The 18107-nt window shown below is 34.8% G+C and overlaps 4 protein-coding genes across 5 annotated transcripts; 3 read left to right on the top strand and 1 right to left on the bottom strand.

The window, feature by feature from the left end:
* Positions 1-2230: 2230 nt before the first annotated feature.
* Positions 2231-4540, top strand: AT1G19260 (TTF-type zinc finger protein with HAT dimerization domain-containing protein; the record flags this gene model as incomplete). The annotated part of the gene is made up of 1 exon (NM_101784.1): positions 2231-4540. One exon carries the CDS (start codon positions 2231-2233, stop codon positions 4538-4540), a length of 2310 nt encoding a protein of 769 aa, NP_173360.1.
* A 4064-nt stretch (positions 4541-8604) lies between these two features.
* FMO1 (flavin-dependent monooxygenase 1) lies at positions 8605-11324 on the top strand. The gene is made up of 5 exons (NM_101783.4): positions 8605-9202; positions 9419-9659; positions 9959-10137; positions 10224-10573; positions 10778-11324. Exons 1-5 carry the CDS (start codon positions 8747-8749, stop codon positions 11142-11144), a joined length of 1593 nt encoding a protein of 530 aa, NP_173359.3. The 5' UTR covers positions 8605-8746; the 3' UTR covers positions 11145-11324.
* Positions 11325-11353: 29 nt separating this feature from the next.
* Positions 11354-12557, top strand: AT1G19240 (uncharacterized protein). The gene is made up of 2 exons (NM_101782.4): positions 11354-11597; positions 12106-12557. The coding sequence occupies exons 1-2, from the start codon at positions 11416-11418 to the stop codon at positions 12236-12238; spliced, it is 315 nt and encodes a 104-aa protein (NP_564076.1). The 5' UTR covers positions 11354-11415; the 3' UTR covers positions 12239-12557.
* On the bottom strand, positions 12425-17858 carry AT1G19230 (Riboflavin synthase-like superfamily protein; the record flags this gene model as incomplete). 2 transcript variants are annotated; one of them, NM_101781.2, is made up of 15 exons in its annotated part: positions 12425-12760; positions 12961-13039; positions 13121-13249; positions 13342-13533; positions 13619-13772; positions 13855-14028; positions 14110-14225; positions 14316-14411; positions 14504-14887; positions 14983-15245; positions 15324-15408; positions 15486-15599; positions 15682-15730; positions 16704-16863; positions 16936-17611. In NM_101781.2, the coding sequence occupies 15 exons, from the start codon at positions 17609-17611 to the stop codon at positions 12651-12653; spliced, it is 2781 nt and encodes a 926-aa protein (NP_173357.1). The 2 variants fall into 2 exon arrangements, with proteins under 2 accessions (NP_173357.1, NP_001319042.1); NM_001332388.1 differs by having other exon boundaries at positions 12651-12760; positions 14983-15408; positions 16936-17858.
* Positions 17859-18107: the final 249 nt, after the last annotated feature.

Below are 18107 nucleotides of genomic sequence, written 5' to 3'. Positions count from 1 at the left end.
AATAATATTATTTAACTTTTGGCTTTTCAGCGTGATTTGTAATTTTACCAATTGCCAAATAATTCAGCAGAAAGCTAAGAAATGAGAAGAAAAAAAATTGAAAAAGAGAAGTACATATAATGAATTAATGATGTTATTACTTATTCCATATCGAAAAGGTGACAACAAAGGAAAAAAAGTTGAAGAAAAGATTAGGAAAAAGTTGGTGAGGCGTGGTTTTGTTAAAATATTACAAGCAAACACAATTTATTAATTTTATATCATAACTTTAAATTAGAAAGTAAAGTATAGAGGTGAAAAAAGATATGGAAAGGAAATTTGTTGATTTATGCAAAAAGTAAAAGTTCAATCATGTTTACCTTATTGACATATTATAATTTAGCATACACGTACGATATACATTACATGAATTCATAAATTATAAACTACATGTATGAGTGTCAATGTCACAATGTGATATCGTTCATCATCACTTTACAATATTATTAAACGAATAATTTGGTAATTAAGTATGTGAATTTCTTCTTTATACACTCGCGGAAGTTACGGTGACCACGGAAAGTGATAGCTTTTATGGGCTTTCACAGGCCCGTTATTATTTTGAATGTAAAAAAATCGTATCTCGTTTATAGGCTTTATAAGCTCATATATGTAACAAATTTTTACTTCATTATGTTTCTAACCAGTAACCACGACCTTTATATAAACCCGCATACATTACTTAACCACTAGCCGTCTATTGGATCCGACGATTTAGCTATTACTACTATTACATTCTTGAGATAGCTGAGTTTGGGTTTGTCATGAACAAGTTGTTCTTTATGTATGATACAACTTGTATATTACTTCATACCTCATTTTGGTTTGTAATACTGAAATCATTTGAGCCTCGTTCTTTTTTTTACGAAAGCTCTACCAAACCATTCAACTAGTTAGCTTATATTAATTTTCATGTCTTCTGCTTATTTTTAACGTTCAATGAAGTTGCAAATTACCTTATCTCACAAGTTCACACAACACTCATTTTATTTTTTACATACTCCAAGAGAAAGTTAATGGGCCTCGATTTTTTCTATAGGCCCATTATTATTTGAACCATTATGCTCCTATCGATATAAAAGTGTACTTTTGGTAATATTTTTGCTTAATCGTTTGATCATTTTGGTCGTAGAGTCTTTTATAGATATGTGACCCGTAAACTATGTTTAGCTTTCTTCTTCTTCTTCACATTTTGGGAAATTTTAATTCATTTTAGGTAGTCTGTCAATTTTTTACAGGTGATATAACTCTATCTGTGTTTTATTATTTAACGATTCAGTTACTGATCAAATTTCTATTCACTCTGGGGAATTTGATGTCCCTTGAGAATATGCTAAATGCTCTGCATGCTATTAACTTTATACTCACATACAGCTTTGATCCAAAGTGCCTACCCAACACACAGGGACGGAGCCAATGAAGAATTATAGGGGTCAAATGACCTCAGTGAACTTTTGGAAAATAATAGAATTTTTATTAAAAAATATTTATTGACCCCAGTCAAACAAAAATATTGACCCCTATGAATGATTTATTAAGGTACAAGTAAAACAAAGCTCAATAAAATTTTATGAATTATAAATACAAAAACCCAATAATTTTATTAAAATTATACTAATGTTAGGTCCAATAAAAATCTGTCAAATTAAGAAAGTAAAAAACCTAAATAATTGAACATGTGTCGTGGTAGCCAAAAACAATTTAGCTTCTTCCTCTTTTGTTTTTTATACAATCATCACATCCTTGAAAATCAGATTAAGGCTCGAGACTATAGATTTCAAGGTAAACTCTTTTATATATATATATATATATATATATATATATTTTATATAAAGTTTAATTAACTATCAACCAATTTCAATTTGATCACTTAAGCAAAATTCGTTTGTGATTAATTTAGTTTTTGGTGTTGTTATTCTGTCAAAAATTAAAAACTCAATTCGTCATTATTCATGAGTTTTCTTTGTAACGTTAGTCGTCAATATACTGTTTTCTTCTTAATTTTTGATGTAGTTTGTTTTAGTTTCTAATTTAATCTCACAGTAATTTTTACTAATGACAAAAATTAAAGTTGTCATGAATCATGATAAGGCCACGGAGAAAACAATTTTTATGTTTGATTTAAGTTTCAACTCATGATTTTTATATTGATTCTTATTTTTTGTATGTAGGCAAGGCAACAACAAAAATAATGTATCGGTTTCTGAAAAGAAAATCTCCGCCACCACCTGATATTAATTTAAATGAATTGCCAAGTGATCCCGCAAAGAGAAAAAGCATTCTAAGTTATCATCCTAATCAAAGAGATGAGGTACGACGTGAATATTTGATTAGGGGACCTTGTCAACCTCGTGGTCATAAGTTTAAACAAATAGCAATTGGAAAGGTGTTACGCCGTTTTAATCCAAAATGGTTTGATTTGTATGGTGATTGGTTGGAGTATAGTGTGGAGAAAGAAAAAGCTTTTTGCTTGTATTGTTACTTATTCAGAGATCAAACTGGAAATCAAGGAGGGAGTGATAGCTTTCTATCAACTGGTTTTTGTAGTTGGAATAAGGCTGATAGGTTGGACCAACATGTGGGATTGGATGTGAATAGTTTTCACAATAATGCAAAAAGAAAATGTGAGGATTTGATGAGACAAGGTCAGTCCATCAAGCATGCTCTCCATAAGCAAACCGATGTTGTGAAGAATGATTATCGAATCTGGTTGAATGCTTCCATTGATGTTTCTCGACACTTGTTACATCAAGGATTACCATTTCGTGGTCATGATGAATCAGAAGAGTCAACAAATAAGGGTAATTTTGTAGAGCTTTTGAAGTATACAGCTGGTCAGAATGAAGTTGTAAAGAAAGTTGTGTTGAAAAATGCTCCTAAAAATAACCAGATGACATCTCCACCAATTCAAAAAGATATTGTCCATTGCTTTTCAAAAGAGGTAACTAGATCTATTATTGAAGAAATGGATAATGATGTCTTTGGCTTGCTTGTAGATGAATCGGCTGATGCTTCAGATAAAGAGCAAATGGCAGTAGTTTTTCGCTTCGTTGATAAGTATGGGGTAGTTAAAGAAAGATTTATTGGTGTTATTCATGTGCAAGAGACATCTTCTTTATCTCTAAAAAGTGCTATTGATTCTTTGTTTGCTAAATATGGATTGAGTTTGAAAAAGCTGAGAGGGCAGGGATACGATGGAGCTAGCAACATGAAAGGAGAGTTCAATGGACTGAGATCATTGATTTTGAAAGAAAGTAGCTCTGCATATTATGTGCATTGCTTCGCTCATCAACTACAATTGGTTGTCATGGCAGTTGCAAAAAAACATGTTGAAGTTGGAGAGTTTTTTTATATGATTTCTGTTTTGCTAAATGTTGTTGGAGCTTCTTGCAAAAGAAAAGATAAGATCCGGGAAATCCATCGGCAAAAAGTGGAAGAAAAGATTAGCAATGGTGAAATTAAGACAGGAACTGGGTTAAACCAAGAACTTTCCCTTCAAAGACCTGGAAATACTCGTTGGGGTTCACATTATAAGACTTTGTTGCGTCTTGAGGAGTTGTTTTCATCTATAGTTATAGTTCTCGAGTATATCCAGGATGAAGGCACCGACACCACCAAAAGACAACAAGCATATGGTATTCTCAAGTATTTTCACACCTTTGATTTTGTTTTCTATCTGGAGTTGATGTTGCTTGTTATGGGACTCACTGATAGCTTATCAAAGGCTTTGCAAAGAAAAGATCAAGATATCTTAAATGCTATTTCATTGGTGAAAACTACTAAATGTCAGTTGCAAAAGGTTAGAGACGATGGATGGGATGCTTTTATGGCTAAAGTTAGTTCTTTTAGCGAGAAAAATAACACTGGAATGCTTAAAATGGAGGAAGAATTTGTTGATTCTAGAAGACCAAGGAAAAAGACCGGTATAACCAACTTGCATCACTATAAGGTGGATTGTTTCTACACTGTCTTAGATATGCAACTTCAAGAGTTTAATGACCGCTTTGATGAGGTGAATTCTGAACTACTTATTTGCATGTCATCTTTGAGTCCGATAGATTCTTTTCGTCAGTTTGATAAGTCCATGCTCGTGAGATTGACCGAGTTTTATCCAGATGACTTTAGTTTTGTGGAGCGTAGATCTCTTGATCATCAACTTGAGATCTACCTTGATAATGTGAAAAACGATGAAAGGTTTACAGATTTAAAGTGTCTTGGTGATCTTGCTCGTGTGATGGTAGAGACAAGAAAGCATCTTTCACATCCTTTGGTATATCGTCTTCTAAAGGTATCTTTGATTCTTCCTGTTGCAACGGCAACTGTCGAAAGATGTTTTTCCGCGATGAATTTTGTGAAGACTACATTGCGTAACCGTATCGGTGATATGTTCTTAAGTGATTGTCTTGTTTGTTTTATTGAAAAGCAAGCACTTAACACTGTTACAAACGAATCGGTGATAAAACGATTCCAAGATATGAGTGAACGCAGAGTTCATCTTTAGAATTTTTATTTGTAATGACATTGTTATGTTTATAGTAAAGTTTATCGTTTCGTTTAATTTATTTTTGACCCCAATGAGTCATTGTTCTGGCTCCGCCACTGCCAACACACCTAACCAAAGAAGAACCTTGAACATCAAGTTTCATCTACTTTTATTTTTGTAAAACTTTTTCAATACGTTTTTATTTATTTTTGTTTTAAAATCTTAAATCCGTACGTTTCTAAAACTTCCAAGTTAAGGCCTTTTATTTATTTACTAGGTCAAAAATAGAAATAGTCGACGCATTCATATATAGTTTAATATCTTACAGTAGAAGTCAATGTTATGAAGATTTCAAGTGCTATGAAACTTTCAAGAGAAGATTCAACGTTGTTGGTTTCACAAAGTGAAATTATGTTGTTAGCTCTATATTGTTAGTATTTGATCAAATCTCGATCAGTTGATCCAGATGTTATATAAAATAATATCTTGACCGGTCCATCCGTCTTAACTTTTCATTTTTCAATGATGAAATATGTTCTTGTTGCAAACAAAGAAAACTTTTAATTATACTATTACGAGAATGTACTTATTAACTATTGGTAGTTGTTGATTAGGATCTGAATTCGTTTGATATATAGTTTCAAAGGTTAGGGTTCTATATGTGTTTTTGTGTTTACTGTTGAGTGTTGTCGTGTTGATCATTGTACAAAGTACAAACAATACGCAATCAATTAAGAGAAAAAAAAAAGACTTCGATAATATTATCAACGCTCATATAGATTGTATATGTTTAATTGTTTATGCAGCAACTAAGTATATGCTCACAGAGACAAGGACACCCGCGTGAAATTTAAAACAAATCTAAATAAATCTATACACAGTTGATAACTTAAAATAACAAATATTCGTTAATATGATAATTAAAATGCAAAAATCTTAAAAGGGAATGGTAAATATTAGAGGGGAAAATAGTAACATCAAATAAAAGTTTACCTTTGTTAAACTGTATATCGCTTTTTTCTCTCTCTCTCTCTCGATTATGATGGAGGGGCATATATAAGATGCTTAGGAGTTAGGACCACACCAAACATGCATGTAACAAAGACAAGAAGTAAGATTACGAAATATCAATCGTAAGAAAATTGATTCGTACCAAACAATTAAAATGGTACATTGTACATACTCTCTTCCTTTTTTATTTTCTCAAACCATATTCCTAACTTTCTCTCCTCTGTTTGAGTTCAAACTCCTCATTTTCTTTGTTACTTCCTCCTCTCTCTCTCGCTCTCTTTTTTTCTTAACGATCCTCCTCTTTTCACTATATTTGATCATTTTTGTATGACTATATATATATATATATACATAAGTATTCTATATAGCATAAATATACATATATCATGCTCATCATATTATTTGATATTCCTCAAATTTAAAGTGATTTGATACATAAACAACCTTGACTCAGTTAATCAACCAAATGATTGTATTACAGTAAATACAAAAAAAATCGACATTAGTTTTCTCATAAAATCTGATACTGACAATCTACCAAGTTAATTAAGTATATTTGTGACTTAGTCACTAGGCTTCATTTTTTTTGTGCTGTTACGTCTGACTTGAAGATTCTCCACATTCACGACTAACAAAAAATTGGCTTACTCGGTACACATGTTAAGATACCTAATTAAACATCATTTACTAACTGATTAGGGGTATGTCATGGTTGGATATAAAATTATTATAGATGTGTACGTATTTGAGTTAGTATAAATAACAGAAAATAAGGACAACTGGATTTTGTTTTTTTCGTATTTGCGAAATACATATATGCTAATAATACTAAAAAAACCATCGCAAGTGACAATATTATAGAAGAATGGTTGTTGGCAAAAAAAGGAAAGAAAAGAAAGAAGAATGGTCAACCCAACAAAAAAAAGGACTAGTCTTATTTTGGTTTATATATATGTGCAGAGTGTTGTGTGACAACATATCTTAAGTCAAGCTATATATTCTATTAATTTGAGAGAACAATTGTTCTTTTTTTTTAGAACATATTTTTATTCTAATGTGTGCATTAATGATGTTAAATAATTATTGTAACTGATGTTAAATTATAATTTTTGTATTATTAATAAATAAATGATTCAAATTAGTATCATTTAATTTTTTGACACAAATTATGTGATGCAATTGAATCTCTTTTTCTGTAATGGTAATAGCTATATTTTCTTAGATAATCCACATTATTATTATATTACCATCATGTATTTCCTTCTTAATTGAACTTACATTATAGTATCGCAGATATAAACTTATGATTTCTAAAAGTAAGGTGGTACAAAATCCTTACCGCTTTATGTATTACTACGTTGTCTTTAACAATTTCGTAATCTTACTGTTTTATATCTCTTTTTCTATCTTTTTAATATATATAGTATAACTAATAATACAATTGGACACAAATTTGATAAAAATAAAAATGTATAACATAAATTTAGTCGGAAAAATCCTTCGTCAATGTGTGCTTATACAATTCATAGTTTTGGGTGATAGTCAAATATAAGTGATAAGGCTACCTAGACTTTTTTCCATTGTTTTGAAATTCAACACTTGCATGGACACGTACTCGATTATTATTTTAATTCGCTTTTAGGGATAAAGATTTAGTCAAAAGTAAACTAGAGACAAAAAATAAAATAAATAAATAGAGATAGTAGTAGTTATAGTTCAAGAACCTGACAGAAATAACAGATTAAGAATAGACCAATAATGATTAATTAAAATACATTTATAAAGTCTATCCACCAAAGACCATATAAAGATTATACTTTTTTTCGTTTTGTTTTTTCTCGTTGATAAATTAAACTCAAGATCTTGTAATGTATGAGAATAGTAAGAGTAAGGGCTGCATATAGCAATTTACATGAATTAAAGGCGCTCTACTCGTATCACCATATACTTCTATGCTTTACAGTTTACCTAATTCACCATGAACTAACTATATATATCATAATTCCACCCAAACTATTAAATTCATCACACATAGAAAATTTCAATTCACCTCTGTACATGCTCTTCAACGGCTTGTTAATAAGGGATGGCTTCAATCCGGACCCGTTTCTTGTGCGGAAATCAAACCATAATCAAGATTGTCTTTGTCGACTATGTTAATTATTTTTTTAAGGATGTGTCTTATGTACATTGTAAAAATTATGATGTTCATTTTATTTGTCTTACTTCATTGCGGAGAACATTTCCTTTATTGATTAAAAACAATAATTATATTGTTCTTTCAAGACTTAAACGTTAGAAAGCTCTCGGAAAAACAAACATTTTCCCGTGTATTAAGCTGTACGTATATGATGTTATAATTATCTCAAGAAAGCATACATATTGATTGTAAATAAAAAGAGTAGACTAGAACACATGTGTTAAGTTGAGTTAGATTCGCTAATGAGCGATCAAATTGCTTACATACAGTCATCCGTTCTATCACGCACGATATTTCTCGATAAACAACTATCCATAAAATTTAGATGTCAGATAATTTTTGTAAGTAAATTCGCAATAAACATATATATATATATATATATATATATCAATTTTGTCACCGAGGACAATGGAATTTTCTCTCATTCTTATAATATTCTCAAATGATATTCGAGAGTACATTTTAAATAGGAAGGAGATTTCGATAACGATATTAATGGAACCAAGAATTTGTTTTAAACCTATTTTTGATATAAAAAAATCTATGCATTTGTATATAATACAGTTGGGTCAATTTATAGACTAAGAAGCTCTTAATTGTTCATATTCAAGAAGACAAAGCAAGTTAAAAACCTAATTTAACAAAAGAGAAAATATTCCATTAGACTTCTTGAAAGTACTTAGAAATTTAACACGAACAAATACACAAAGCGAATTTTTAATATATTTCTCACGCTTGCAGAAATTTCCTCACAATAACCACAAAATTTCTCAGCGATAAAAAAAAAACAGTTTAGATCTTTCAAACCTACTCGAAACTAAACTAATATTCAAAAGCACGTGCTCCCTAATAAAACTCATTCCTGACCCGACTACACAATACCCGACCCGACCCAAAAACATCTTATAAATATGTTCATGCAAACTCACAAACAACTCAAAACACTCTTCATCAAAACCATTCCTCTCCTCAAAACCATTAATCTCTCTTCTCTCTAGCATAACCTCTCTCAGATGGCTTCTAACTATGATAAGCTTACTTCTTCGAGAGTAGCCATCATCGGTGCTGGTGTTAGCGGATTAGCAGCCGCTAAGAACTTAGTTCATCACAACCCGACCGTATTCGAAGCCTCGGATTCAGTCGGAGGTGTTTGGAGGAGCTGCACTTACGAGACGACTAAATTACAATCGGCTCGAGTCGATTACGAGTTCTCCGACTTTCCATGGCCCAATAATAGAGATGACACAACTTTCCCACCTTACCTTGAGATATTAGATTACTTGGAATCTTATGCCAAACATTTTGATCTTCTCAAATTCATGAAGTTTGGCTCTAAGGTCATCGAAGTAAGGTTCATCGGTGATGGCGAAACTCCTCAGATGGTTGACCTTGGTGCTTACGGCAACTTGTTGCCCGGAAAACCTGTATGGGAAGTTGCTGTTCAGATCGGAGATTCTGGAGATATTCAGGTTTGTCTCAATTCTTTAATGCTAATTCAGTCTCATATATTTGCATATGCATGCATTTACACGAGCAAATGGTGCATACGCATATTTAAACTTACGTATCTCAATGTTTGTCTCGATTGTTTTTCGGTAACTTTGAAGCCTAAGCCGGATCTCAAACTGCCATATTACTGCATGCATCATTTATGAAATATTGTATATCAATGTTTTTGTGTGCAGTGGCATGCATTTGAGTTCGTGGTTGTGTGTACCGGGAAATACGGCGACGTTCCAAGAATACCAGCTTTTCCGGCAAAGAAAGGGCCGGAGATGTTTCAAGGAAAAGTAATGCATTCGATGGATTACTGCAAGTTAGAGAAAGAAGAAGCTTCTACTCTCCTCAGTGGCAAAAAAGTAGCCGTCATCGGCTTCAAGAAATCCGCCATTGATTTGGCTTTAGAGTCTGCTTTAGCTAATCAAGGTACATAGATATCTATGTCTATTTATATAAATTAGCTTCACTCTTAATAATTGGCTGATCAAGTCAAAATAAAGATAAAATATATATACTATATAGTGATAGCAATAATTGTCTTACTTACTAGTATATATTATTTCTTTTCGGTTGGACTTGGAACGTATATGGTTCTAGTTGGCAACAATTAAACAGTTACTCGCAAGTTAATTAAACAACATATTAAATATATATCCTAAGATGACCGATTTCGATCTTTATTTAATCTGATTCCCATAATTAAATATAATATTTAAATTTTGCAGGGGAAGGAGGAAAAGCTTGCACAATGGTGGTGAGAACAACTCATTGGGGGATCCCACATTATTGGGTGTGGGGCTTACCATTCTTCTTGTTCTACTCTTCGAGAGCTTCTCAGTTCCTCCATGATAGGCCTAACCAAAGCTTCCTTAGAACTCTCTTTTGCCTCCTCTTCTCTCTTCTGGTTAGTCATCTTATTACCTTTTTCACTTCTCTATATGCAAAAATCTTGAGAATTTTATAAGTTTCTTAACATATATGTGACAACAGCGTGCCGTAGTTTCCAAGTTCATCGAATCATATGTTTTATGGAAGCTACCTCTTGAGAAATATGGTCTAAAACCAAACCATTCTTTCGAGGAAGACTATGCTTCTTGTCAAATGGCGATCATACCGGAGAATTTCTTTGAGGAAGCGGATAAAGGGATGATCCGGTTTAAGAAATCATCAAAATGGTGGTTTTATGAAGAAGGGATTGTGTTTGAAGATGGGACGACATTAGAAGCTGATGTTGTGATACTTGCTACTGGTTATGATGGCAAGAAGAAGCTCAAAGCTATTGTTCCTGAACCTTTCCGAACTTGGCTTGAGTTTCCAAGCGGTGTCATGCCTTTATACAGGTACATACACATAAAAATCGTCTTTAGATTAATTGAAATTATGTGAAAATGCATTAGTTGCACACTTAAAAAGACGATCATGCTATAATATATAGTTCTATGACTATAAACATATTCAGTGGTACAAGTGGAAGCCTATATATTCTTTTATTAGTATACTCATGAAATTTGGACCGTTGCTTATACAAACTAAATCATTTACAGGGGAACAATCCATCCATTGATACCAAACATGGGTTTCGTAGGATACGTCCAAAGCAGCTCGAACTTACACACATCAGAGCTACGTTCAATGTGGCTAAGCCGGCTAGTGGATGAGAAATTCAGATTACCAAGCAAAGAGAAGATGTTGGATCAATTCTTAAAAGAAATGGAAGTGACGAGAAACTCAAGCAGATTCTACAAACGTCATTGCATTTCCACGTTCAGCATCCAACATGCTGATGATATGTGCAACGACATGGGACTCAATCCTTGGCGTAAATCCAACTTCCTCCTTGAAGCTTTTAGTCCTTATGGTTCTCAAGATTACCGACTCGGTCAAGAAGAAAAAGAAGATATGACTGCTTAAACTAAATTGAATATATATTACAAAATGAAATTGTTACGAATTGTTGTGTGATGGATGTATAATTAATGAATAAATAAATGTATGTGTAAAGTACATGATATTTTATATAATAATATTGTATTATTGTATGACCTTGGTCAAGGATTATTTTCAACTAGTAATTATGAAATTCCAATTTTGTCCTTTTGGTCAACGAGAAGTCAATTTAGCAATCGCTTCCTTCATGACTGGAATCATCATTGAACCCTAAACCCTAATTGATCGGCCAGAAATGGAGGGTTTGGAGAAGTTTTACAGCAAGATGGTGAAAGAAGCGAAATCGGCAGCTTCTTCTTCGTCGTCTTCTCTATCTGATTTTGCGGATAATCTGATGCAAGACAAACGAGCCGCCGCCGGCAACTTGACTACTACATACGACGCAGGATCCGGCACTCTGGTAACCAGACCTCCCAGGTAAGCTGCTTCTATTCAATATTTGTTCGAAAAGAGATCATTTTGCCAGTAAAGCTAAGAACTTTTAAGAATTTTGGGTGAGTGAGTGAGGGCATGTCTCCAATTTTTCAGATTCTCTCTAATTATGGGAAGGATGATAATAATAATCACTATTTCTGTGGATGGATTATGAATTGGTCTGCCTGCTTGAGAGAAATTTTAAAAAGATGGAACAAAAATGAAAAAGAGGGCAGATTTTGTGTTATAGCTCAAAACCTAGAGACCATGATGATTTCCCAGTTCCACATCACACAGAGCTTGTAAATTTGTAATGGCTTGTTCAAATGATCTAAGATCTTAGATACCCGAGGAACAAAACTGTGCAGGTCGATTATAGACTATCTAGTAGGAGCTTTGGGTTGTTTCTGATTGATTCGACTAATATGTAATGGCTTTACGTGTTTTGTGTACTATTAGTTCTAATTTAAGAAAATTATCTGACCTATCTTGGGACTGTGTTTGGTGGCAGCGGAGTTTCGGTCTGGACGTGTTCAAAGTTGTGCGCTGTTTTCTTTGTCGCTGGAGTGTTTGTGGGTTATACACTTAAGAGACGGGTTCGACGCTGGGCTTCTAAATTACTGAGAAGAATAAAGGATGATTAACTCCAACCTCGTCTTCTACTGCAAGTTTTGGTACACTTAGCACAAAGGCATTACTCTATTCTTATCCTTGAATGTGTTTTAGTACCAATATACTGTGCTGAGGCACCTTATCAATGAAAATTTGTTGTTTGCTTCTCTGCCTTTGTGACTAGTAGCTTGTGGTAATGGAAAGAGAGATTGAATCATCTTGGGAAAGACACGTATATTATTTCGTATAGTAACTTAGATTTGTTATTTTCATGCCTTTAGGCGGGGTCTATACAAACAGGCAAGACAATGTTTCCTTTTTTAACATAGTGTATATAATCTACTTTGCTAAGTGACTGTGAAGTTAGTGTGAAAAAAAATAATGGCGGGCTGGATTTGAATCTCACTTTAGGGAAAGTGATAGAAGCTGGCTTGTAACATTGAATTAGAAATGCTCCTTATGGAACTCGAACCGTGTGGTTGTTTTTTGACTCATGTCTTGTGCTTGCTTCTTCAACTCCTTTGCCACGGTTTGTATGCCGCAGTAAAACACTCCTGCACAATTATATAAATTGTTTTCACATATGCTTCGTAATACCTGGCCTAAATATTAGCAGACATGTTCATGTGTTTGCATGTGTCATAATTCCTATTGCAAGTTTTCTTTCTTTTCCAATGGTATTAATTCGTTAGTCCTAGAAGAGAGATTTATAAGATGTCTTGATGGTAAGCAGCTGATTGTATAGAATAATTACCGACTGTCGAATTTGGATGCTTTCTTGCTATGCTACTGAAGACTTCCTTCCAGTTGGGCCTTGCAAAATGTGTTCTCACCTGTTTGAATGATGTTATTTTGTCAGTTATAGGTAATATTGGCAAATAGTTTCTGGTTATATGCCCTGCATCAATTCTTACCCGTGTTCCGGATAGAATATCAACTCCATGTTTGGCATGGTTCAAAGCCTGGACCATTTTTATCAGGGTTGATCTTGCATCACCTTCATCATATACGCTTGTAAGGTAGTTGTGCAACTCAATCTGGCCCTGTATTACGAGAAGATGAAGGAATATGTTAGTATATCGATCAATGGTAAAGAGGTGATGCAAATGAATGATATGCTGGTGTTTAGTATTACTCTGCAGTCCATGTCTGATATTTCCTCCATTACTCCTCTAAACCATTCAACGGATCCTGGCTCCCTTGTGACCCAGTAAAAGTGAGCCTTCACTGCTTTCTTTTTCCCTCCATGTGTTGAAGTTGGGGTTGCTGTGGTATATGAAGATGTACAGCTATTCCAGCTGAAATCCGATCTGCTGAATTCATTGTCCTGTGCCATATGAAGTTTAGAGATATGTATTTGGTGCAAGGTTCTAGAAAAGACTAACTTTTCTGGTGCACTGAATTGGACTTACTGTTTGTTCGTCTCTTGAATTGTTCAGCAGATCCTTCAGGATGCTTATGAAAGGAGTAGCTCCTATTCCCAGTCCAATGAGGAGCAAGACATCATAGCTTCTGTAGTCCTGTGCTGGAGCTCCATATGGACCGTCTACTAGTAATTTTGGTCGGCTGTCAGTGCAGGATCAACAAGCCATGTTAATAATAGGTATCCAAGTGAGTAAGGAGAAAGCAAAGATGTCTTGAAATTTACTTTATCATATCAATATTGCAATAGGCAGAGAATTTTGAACGCCCAATCACGCATGTTGAAAGATCTTTGCCCACAGTTAGAACTCGTCGTAGCTCCTCTGTCCAGTCTCCGAGTGTTCGGATGTGAACACTAAGTTGGTCATCTCCTGGTGCAGAGGTAATAGAAAATGGGTGCCTGGAAAAGTTTAGGGAATATCTTTCTGAGTGAAACCTGAGATGTTTGTTAACACTATGGGAATTCGGTATCAGTACTCACCATTCAAATCGAGAGATAGTTGGACACTGCAAGAATATGTACTGACCGCTCTTGTACTTGAATCCAGGAGGCTTTGACATGATTAAGCTGAGTACTTCTCCAGGTAGCATGGAAACCTGCAGAGATCAGATTGAAGGTTCATGGGTTTATTTTGTTATTAAAACACCTTTTAACAGGAATGAATTTGCTCGGTTTATGGTGGTTGCCTTGAGGATTTTGACAGAGTAATGCTTTGACCTACAAGCTCGCAGACTTCGTTCTGCCACGTAGAGCACCAAAGGAACCGAGATGTACATCCAAGTCTGGGAACAGTGGTAATCAACAATAATTTAGGTTTCAGGACATTTGGTTTTTCGGTTTAAAGTAAAGAGAGATTATGGTTGCTGCTGCTTACCGTTTTCTGATACCACTTATCAGCAAAGAACAGGAAGGTCCCGTGGACAATGAGCATGATGTAGACAACCACTAGAAGGTGATGAGTGTACCAGAATGCGTTAAAGCCAGTCAACCGATCAAGTGGTGCCGGAAGCCTCACACGGTTTCTCCTGAAATGAGTTGATGCTAATGTGAATGCAATGGTTGTCAAGATCACCATCGAGATCCCGGTGATTCCTTCTGCACCTGTCATCAGGTCTTTGAATGTAGGCTTAGTACCATTGAAGGCAGAAGCGATCAAGACAAATTGTTCTGGACTCGAGTTTATAATCCGGGGGAAATCACACGCCAAATGAGTACCAGCATGAACAAGTATCCCAATCGCTATGGCACAAGCAATAATCTGGCACACAAACAGGACAAGAGAGAGAGAAAGAGTTTATCTCAAATGTTGTGCTCTGACTAAAACTGAAAAATCGAAAGACTGAAGGAAGGTACCTTATGGAAATTGATGTTGTCATCAAAAGGAACACAAGCTCGAGCGCGTGTAGATCTTAGCCAAGTCAATGTGTTTCTACAGACAGGTAATAAAACCAGAGCCATGTTGAGCTTAAGAGTCTCTGCAGCTCCTTTAGCAGTGGTTAAACAATACCCCATGACCTTAAACGCAGCTTTTTCTCTGTACTCTAGAAACTTCCAGACAAAGAGGATGGCCATAAGCATGACCCACACTAAAAGAACCCAGCTTCTTTGCCAGTTATCTAGAATCAGACATTGAAGTTTTTTTCTACACTTTTGAACCACATGACGAGGTCTTATTAGATTCCGTCTTGGTGTACTTACTCCACCGCTTGTTGTGCTAAGTGGTCTACTGTAATTCATGTATGCGTCTCTCTGAAGTAAGAGTGTCTCGAGTTGCCATAACTGAGACAACACAAAAAAGTTAAGAAACATAAAAGAATCGTTGATTGTGTGTTCGAATATATTATGTTTTTTTGAACCTCAATGTATCCAAAATTCTCAGGATCAAGCTCTTCCATGATCAGAGATGCGTACTCTTCAGCTTGTTCCTTGAGTTTTGCTAACTTGTTTGCTGATGCACTTAGCATTAGAAGCTGCGTTTCAAAAGTACAAGAGTTGTTAAAGAGATTGATTGTTTTAAACGTAATCTCTATGTTGAAGAATAAAGAAAGTTACTTCTTTGATTTCTTCTCTAGTGATCTTCCCGTCTTCGTTACTATCAGCCCTGTAACAAAAAACCGGTACCAGTTAGAATCTTTTTTTTTCTTTCAGTAACACTACAAATTATAACAGAATTGTAGAATCATTAAACAACAAAATATATTTAGTTATGTCATAAAAATGACAGAATAACAAAACGAGTTGAGTGTAAACCATAATGTTACTGAATTAAATGTTTGGCCATAAAAAGAGTAAAAAATTGCAAACTCATTTTGGCAGCTTGGTGTATATAAGAGTCATTGTATCTTATACTTGCAAGAAACTTATTGCGGGAAAAAGAAAGCTGAAAGAGGAAACTTTTTGAAAATTTGGTAAAAGTTTATTTTTTACTGGGCCAAGTAAACCGCGGCCCATTACTTAAACTCACTAGACCATTTTCGCCATTGATTGCGTGAACTACCAGATCCAACGGCTAAGAACACCACGTGATTTAAATGATGTATCTATCTATATCTCTCTACAAGGATATGATATTTGGTTTTAAAAACAATCACAATTCATCTTAAGTTCTTAACCAACACATGTTATTTTATTTAAGGCTAATAATTCCCAAAATTGTAGAAAATTATTGTGAAGTTGCGGTAGTTCTCACTAAAGAGATAACAAATTACAATCAAAGAATGATTGGTAAGCTAACATTATCTTTAATCAACAACATTTTTACTCAATAAGTGAATTTAATCAGCTAAACTTCATAAAATACCACCAGAAAACAAAAATCAACTCAAATCTTATTAAAATGCAAGTTGATGAGACCTCGCCGGCGTTATTCAGAATTTGGAATATCAATTATAGATAAAACTTTCTTCAATTATTAACGTCAACTGAATTATTCGTTGCACTTGGATCAATACATTTGTTTTCTTATGCTTTTGCTAATTGCAGTGCGTTATTCCCGTAACAGTTATAAACGTAAAGACAAACCCAAAAACTTGACTTAAAAATAAAAAGAAAGAGAGAATCAAAGAGACACGTACATGTCGAAGAAAATTTGAAGACGTGCGTCGAAGCTTTGGTCAGAAATCTGTAACCAGAAATCATGAAGTTCATCTTTCGTTATCTTCTCCAGTTTCTGTCTTCTTCTCCTAGCCAACGCGTCGAATACACTCACCGCAAAGTCCTTCGAATCCACCATCCCTTTAAATTTACAAAACAGTGGATTGGTCCATGATCATTTTCGTATGTATATATAGATATTTATTGACTTACCAACGCACTCGCCAAAATCGTCTCGGGCGAGTAATCCATTTTTAGAAAGCGATTCGAATCGCTTTTCAACTTTTTTCCACATCTGATCGCAATCGCAATCCCAATCGCAGACGCAGCTATTTCCTCTCGTGGTTTTATTTATAAACTGTAATCCTTTTAACGCTCTTTGCGCACTCGACGTTGATCGCTGTAGTTTCGCGTCTTCTTTCCGTTTATCCCTCGCCGTCAGAATCCCCAAAGTCACCGCCGTCTGACGTTCAAGATCTCTATCTCTCTCGCCGGCGGTAGAAGACGTCGTCGTTTTCCACGATTCCGACCTCAGTAACTTCCCTAGTTTCTGGCGGATTCTCGTAGACGCATTCGATAAATTCCTCGATAACCTCGCGGTTACCAAATCCACCGATCTCGCCCGAGAATCAACAGACGCCGCCTCAGACATTCCGCAGACGAGTATGGAGTCATCGCCGACGTCGAGCTCTAACGTAACCTCCACGAGCTCTCTTTCCCAGCTACTACCGCTTCCGGATTCTCCACTGTTACGACTCAAATCGTTGAGAAAAACCGGCAGCATTGCGCCGCCGGCAAATGGAGATGATATTAACTCAACACCGTCGTCGATTCCATCGGCGTGACTGAAACTCGAACTCGTAGAGAAACTCAGAGGCGATAACTTCATCAGTGAGAGAGATTAACCAACCAACCAACACTTAACACAATATATATCAAATTTAATATTTCTCTACACGGTTTTCACCGATGGCCATGAAAACTGTAGAAGCAAAGAAGAGAAGAGAAAGAAGGTGAGAAATTTTGAAAGAAAGAAAGAAAGTGAAATATGAATAAAGAAGAAAGAGAGGAAAAAAAAACAAGAGAGGCACTTCTCAACCGATTGATACAAAAAAAACAAACACACAATTTTCAACGCTTCAATTTTTGTGGCCAAGTCGTGGTTTTCACAGTTGTTTTCTTTCTTTCTTCTTCATAGTCTTTCTTGACATTAATTTTAGTGTGTGTATCTTTTTTCCTATCTACTTAAACTAATCACCTCTACTAATTTATCTATTGTTCTGAAAAAGAAATATAAAGATAAGTTGTTGTTGTTGTTTACCTCAAAAGAAAAATGGATGGGAATAAATTAATATTGGGTTTATGTATGGACTATGGTCTAACGT

This window comes from Arabidopsis thaliana (genome assembly GCF_000001735.4).
Source record: "Arabidopsis thaliana chromosome 1 sequence".
In the NCBI taxonomy this organism is placed as follows: Eukaryota; Viridiplantae; Streptophyta; class Magnoliopsida; order Brassicales; family Brassicaceae; genus Arabidopsis; species Arabidopsis thaliana.
Note: the sequence above shows the minus strand (reverse complement) of the source record. Positions and strands in the feature narration are given on the sequence as shown.

What these genes read in the sequence shown, in the direction of transcription:
- FMO1 (NM_101783.4), top strand. Translation starts at nt 8,747, where the DNA reads ATGGCTTCTAACTATGATAAGCTTACTTCTTCGAGAGTAGCCATCATC. An exon ending in GAGATTCTGGAGATATTCAG is followed by an intron (nt 9,203 to 9,418) that starts GTTTGTCTCAAT and finishes TTTTGTGTGCAG; the next exon opens with TGGCATGCATTTGAGTTCGT. An exon ending in GGTGTCATGCCTTTATACAG is followed by an intron (nt 10,574 to 10,777) that starts GTACATACACAT and finishes AATCATTTACAG; the next exon opens with GGGAACAATCCATCCATTGA.
- AT1G19240 (NM_101782.4), top strand. Translation starts at nt 11,416, where the DNA reads ATGGAGGGTTTGGAGAAGTTTTACAGCAAGATGGTGAAAGAAGCGAAA. An exon ending in CTGGTAACCAGACCTCCCAG is followed by an intron (nt 11,598 to 12,105) that starts GTAAGCTGCTTC and finishes GTTTGGTGGCAG; the next exon opens with CGGAGTTTCGGTCTGGACGT.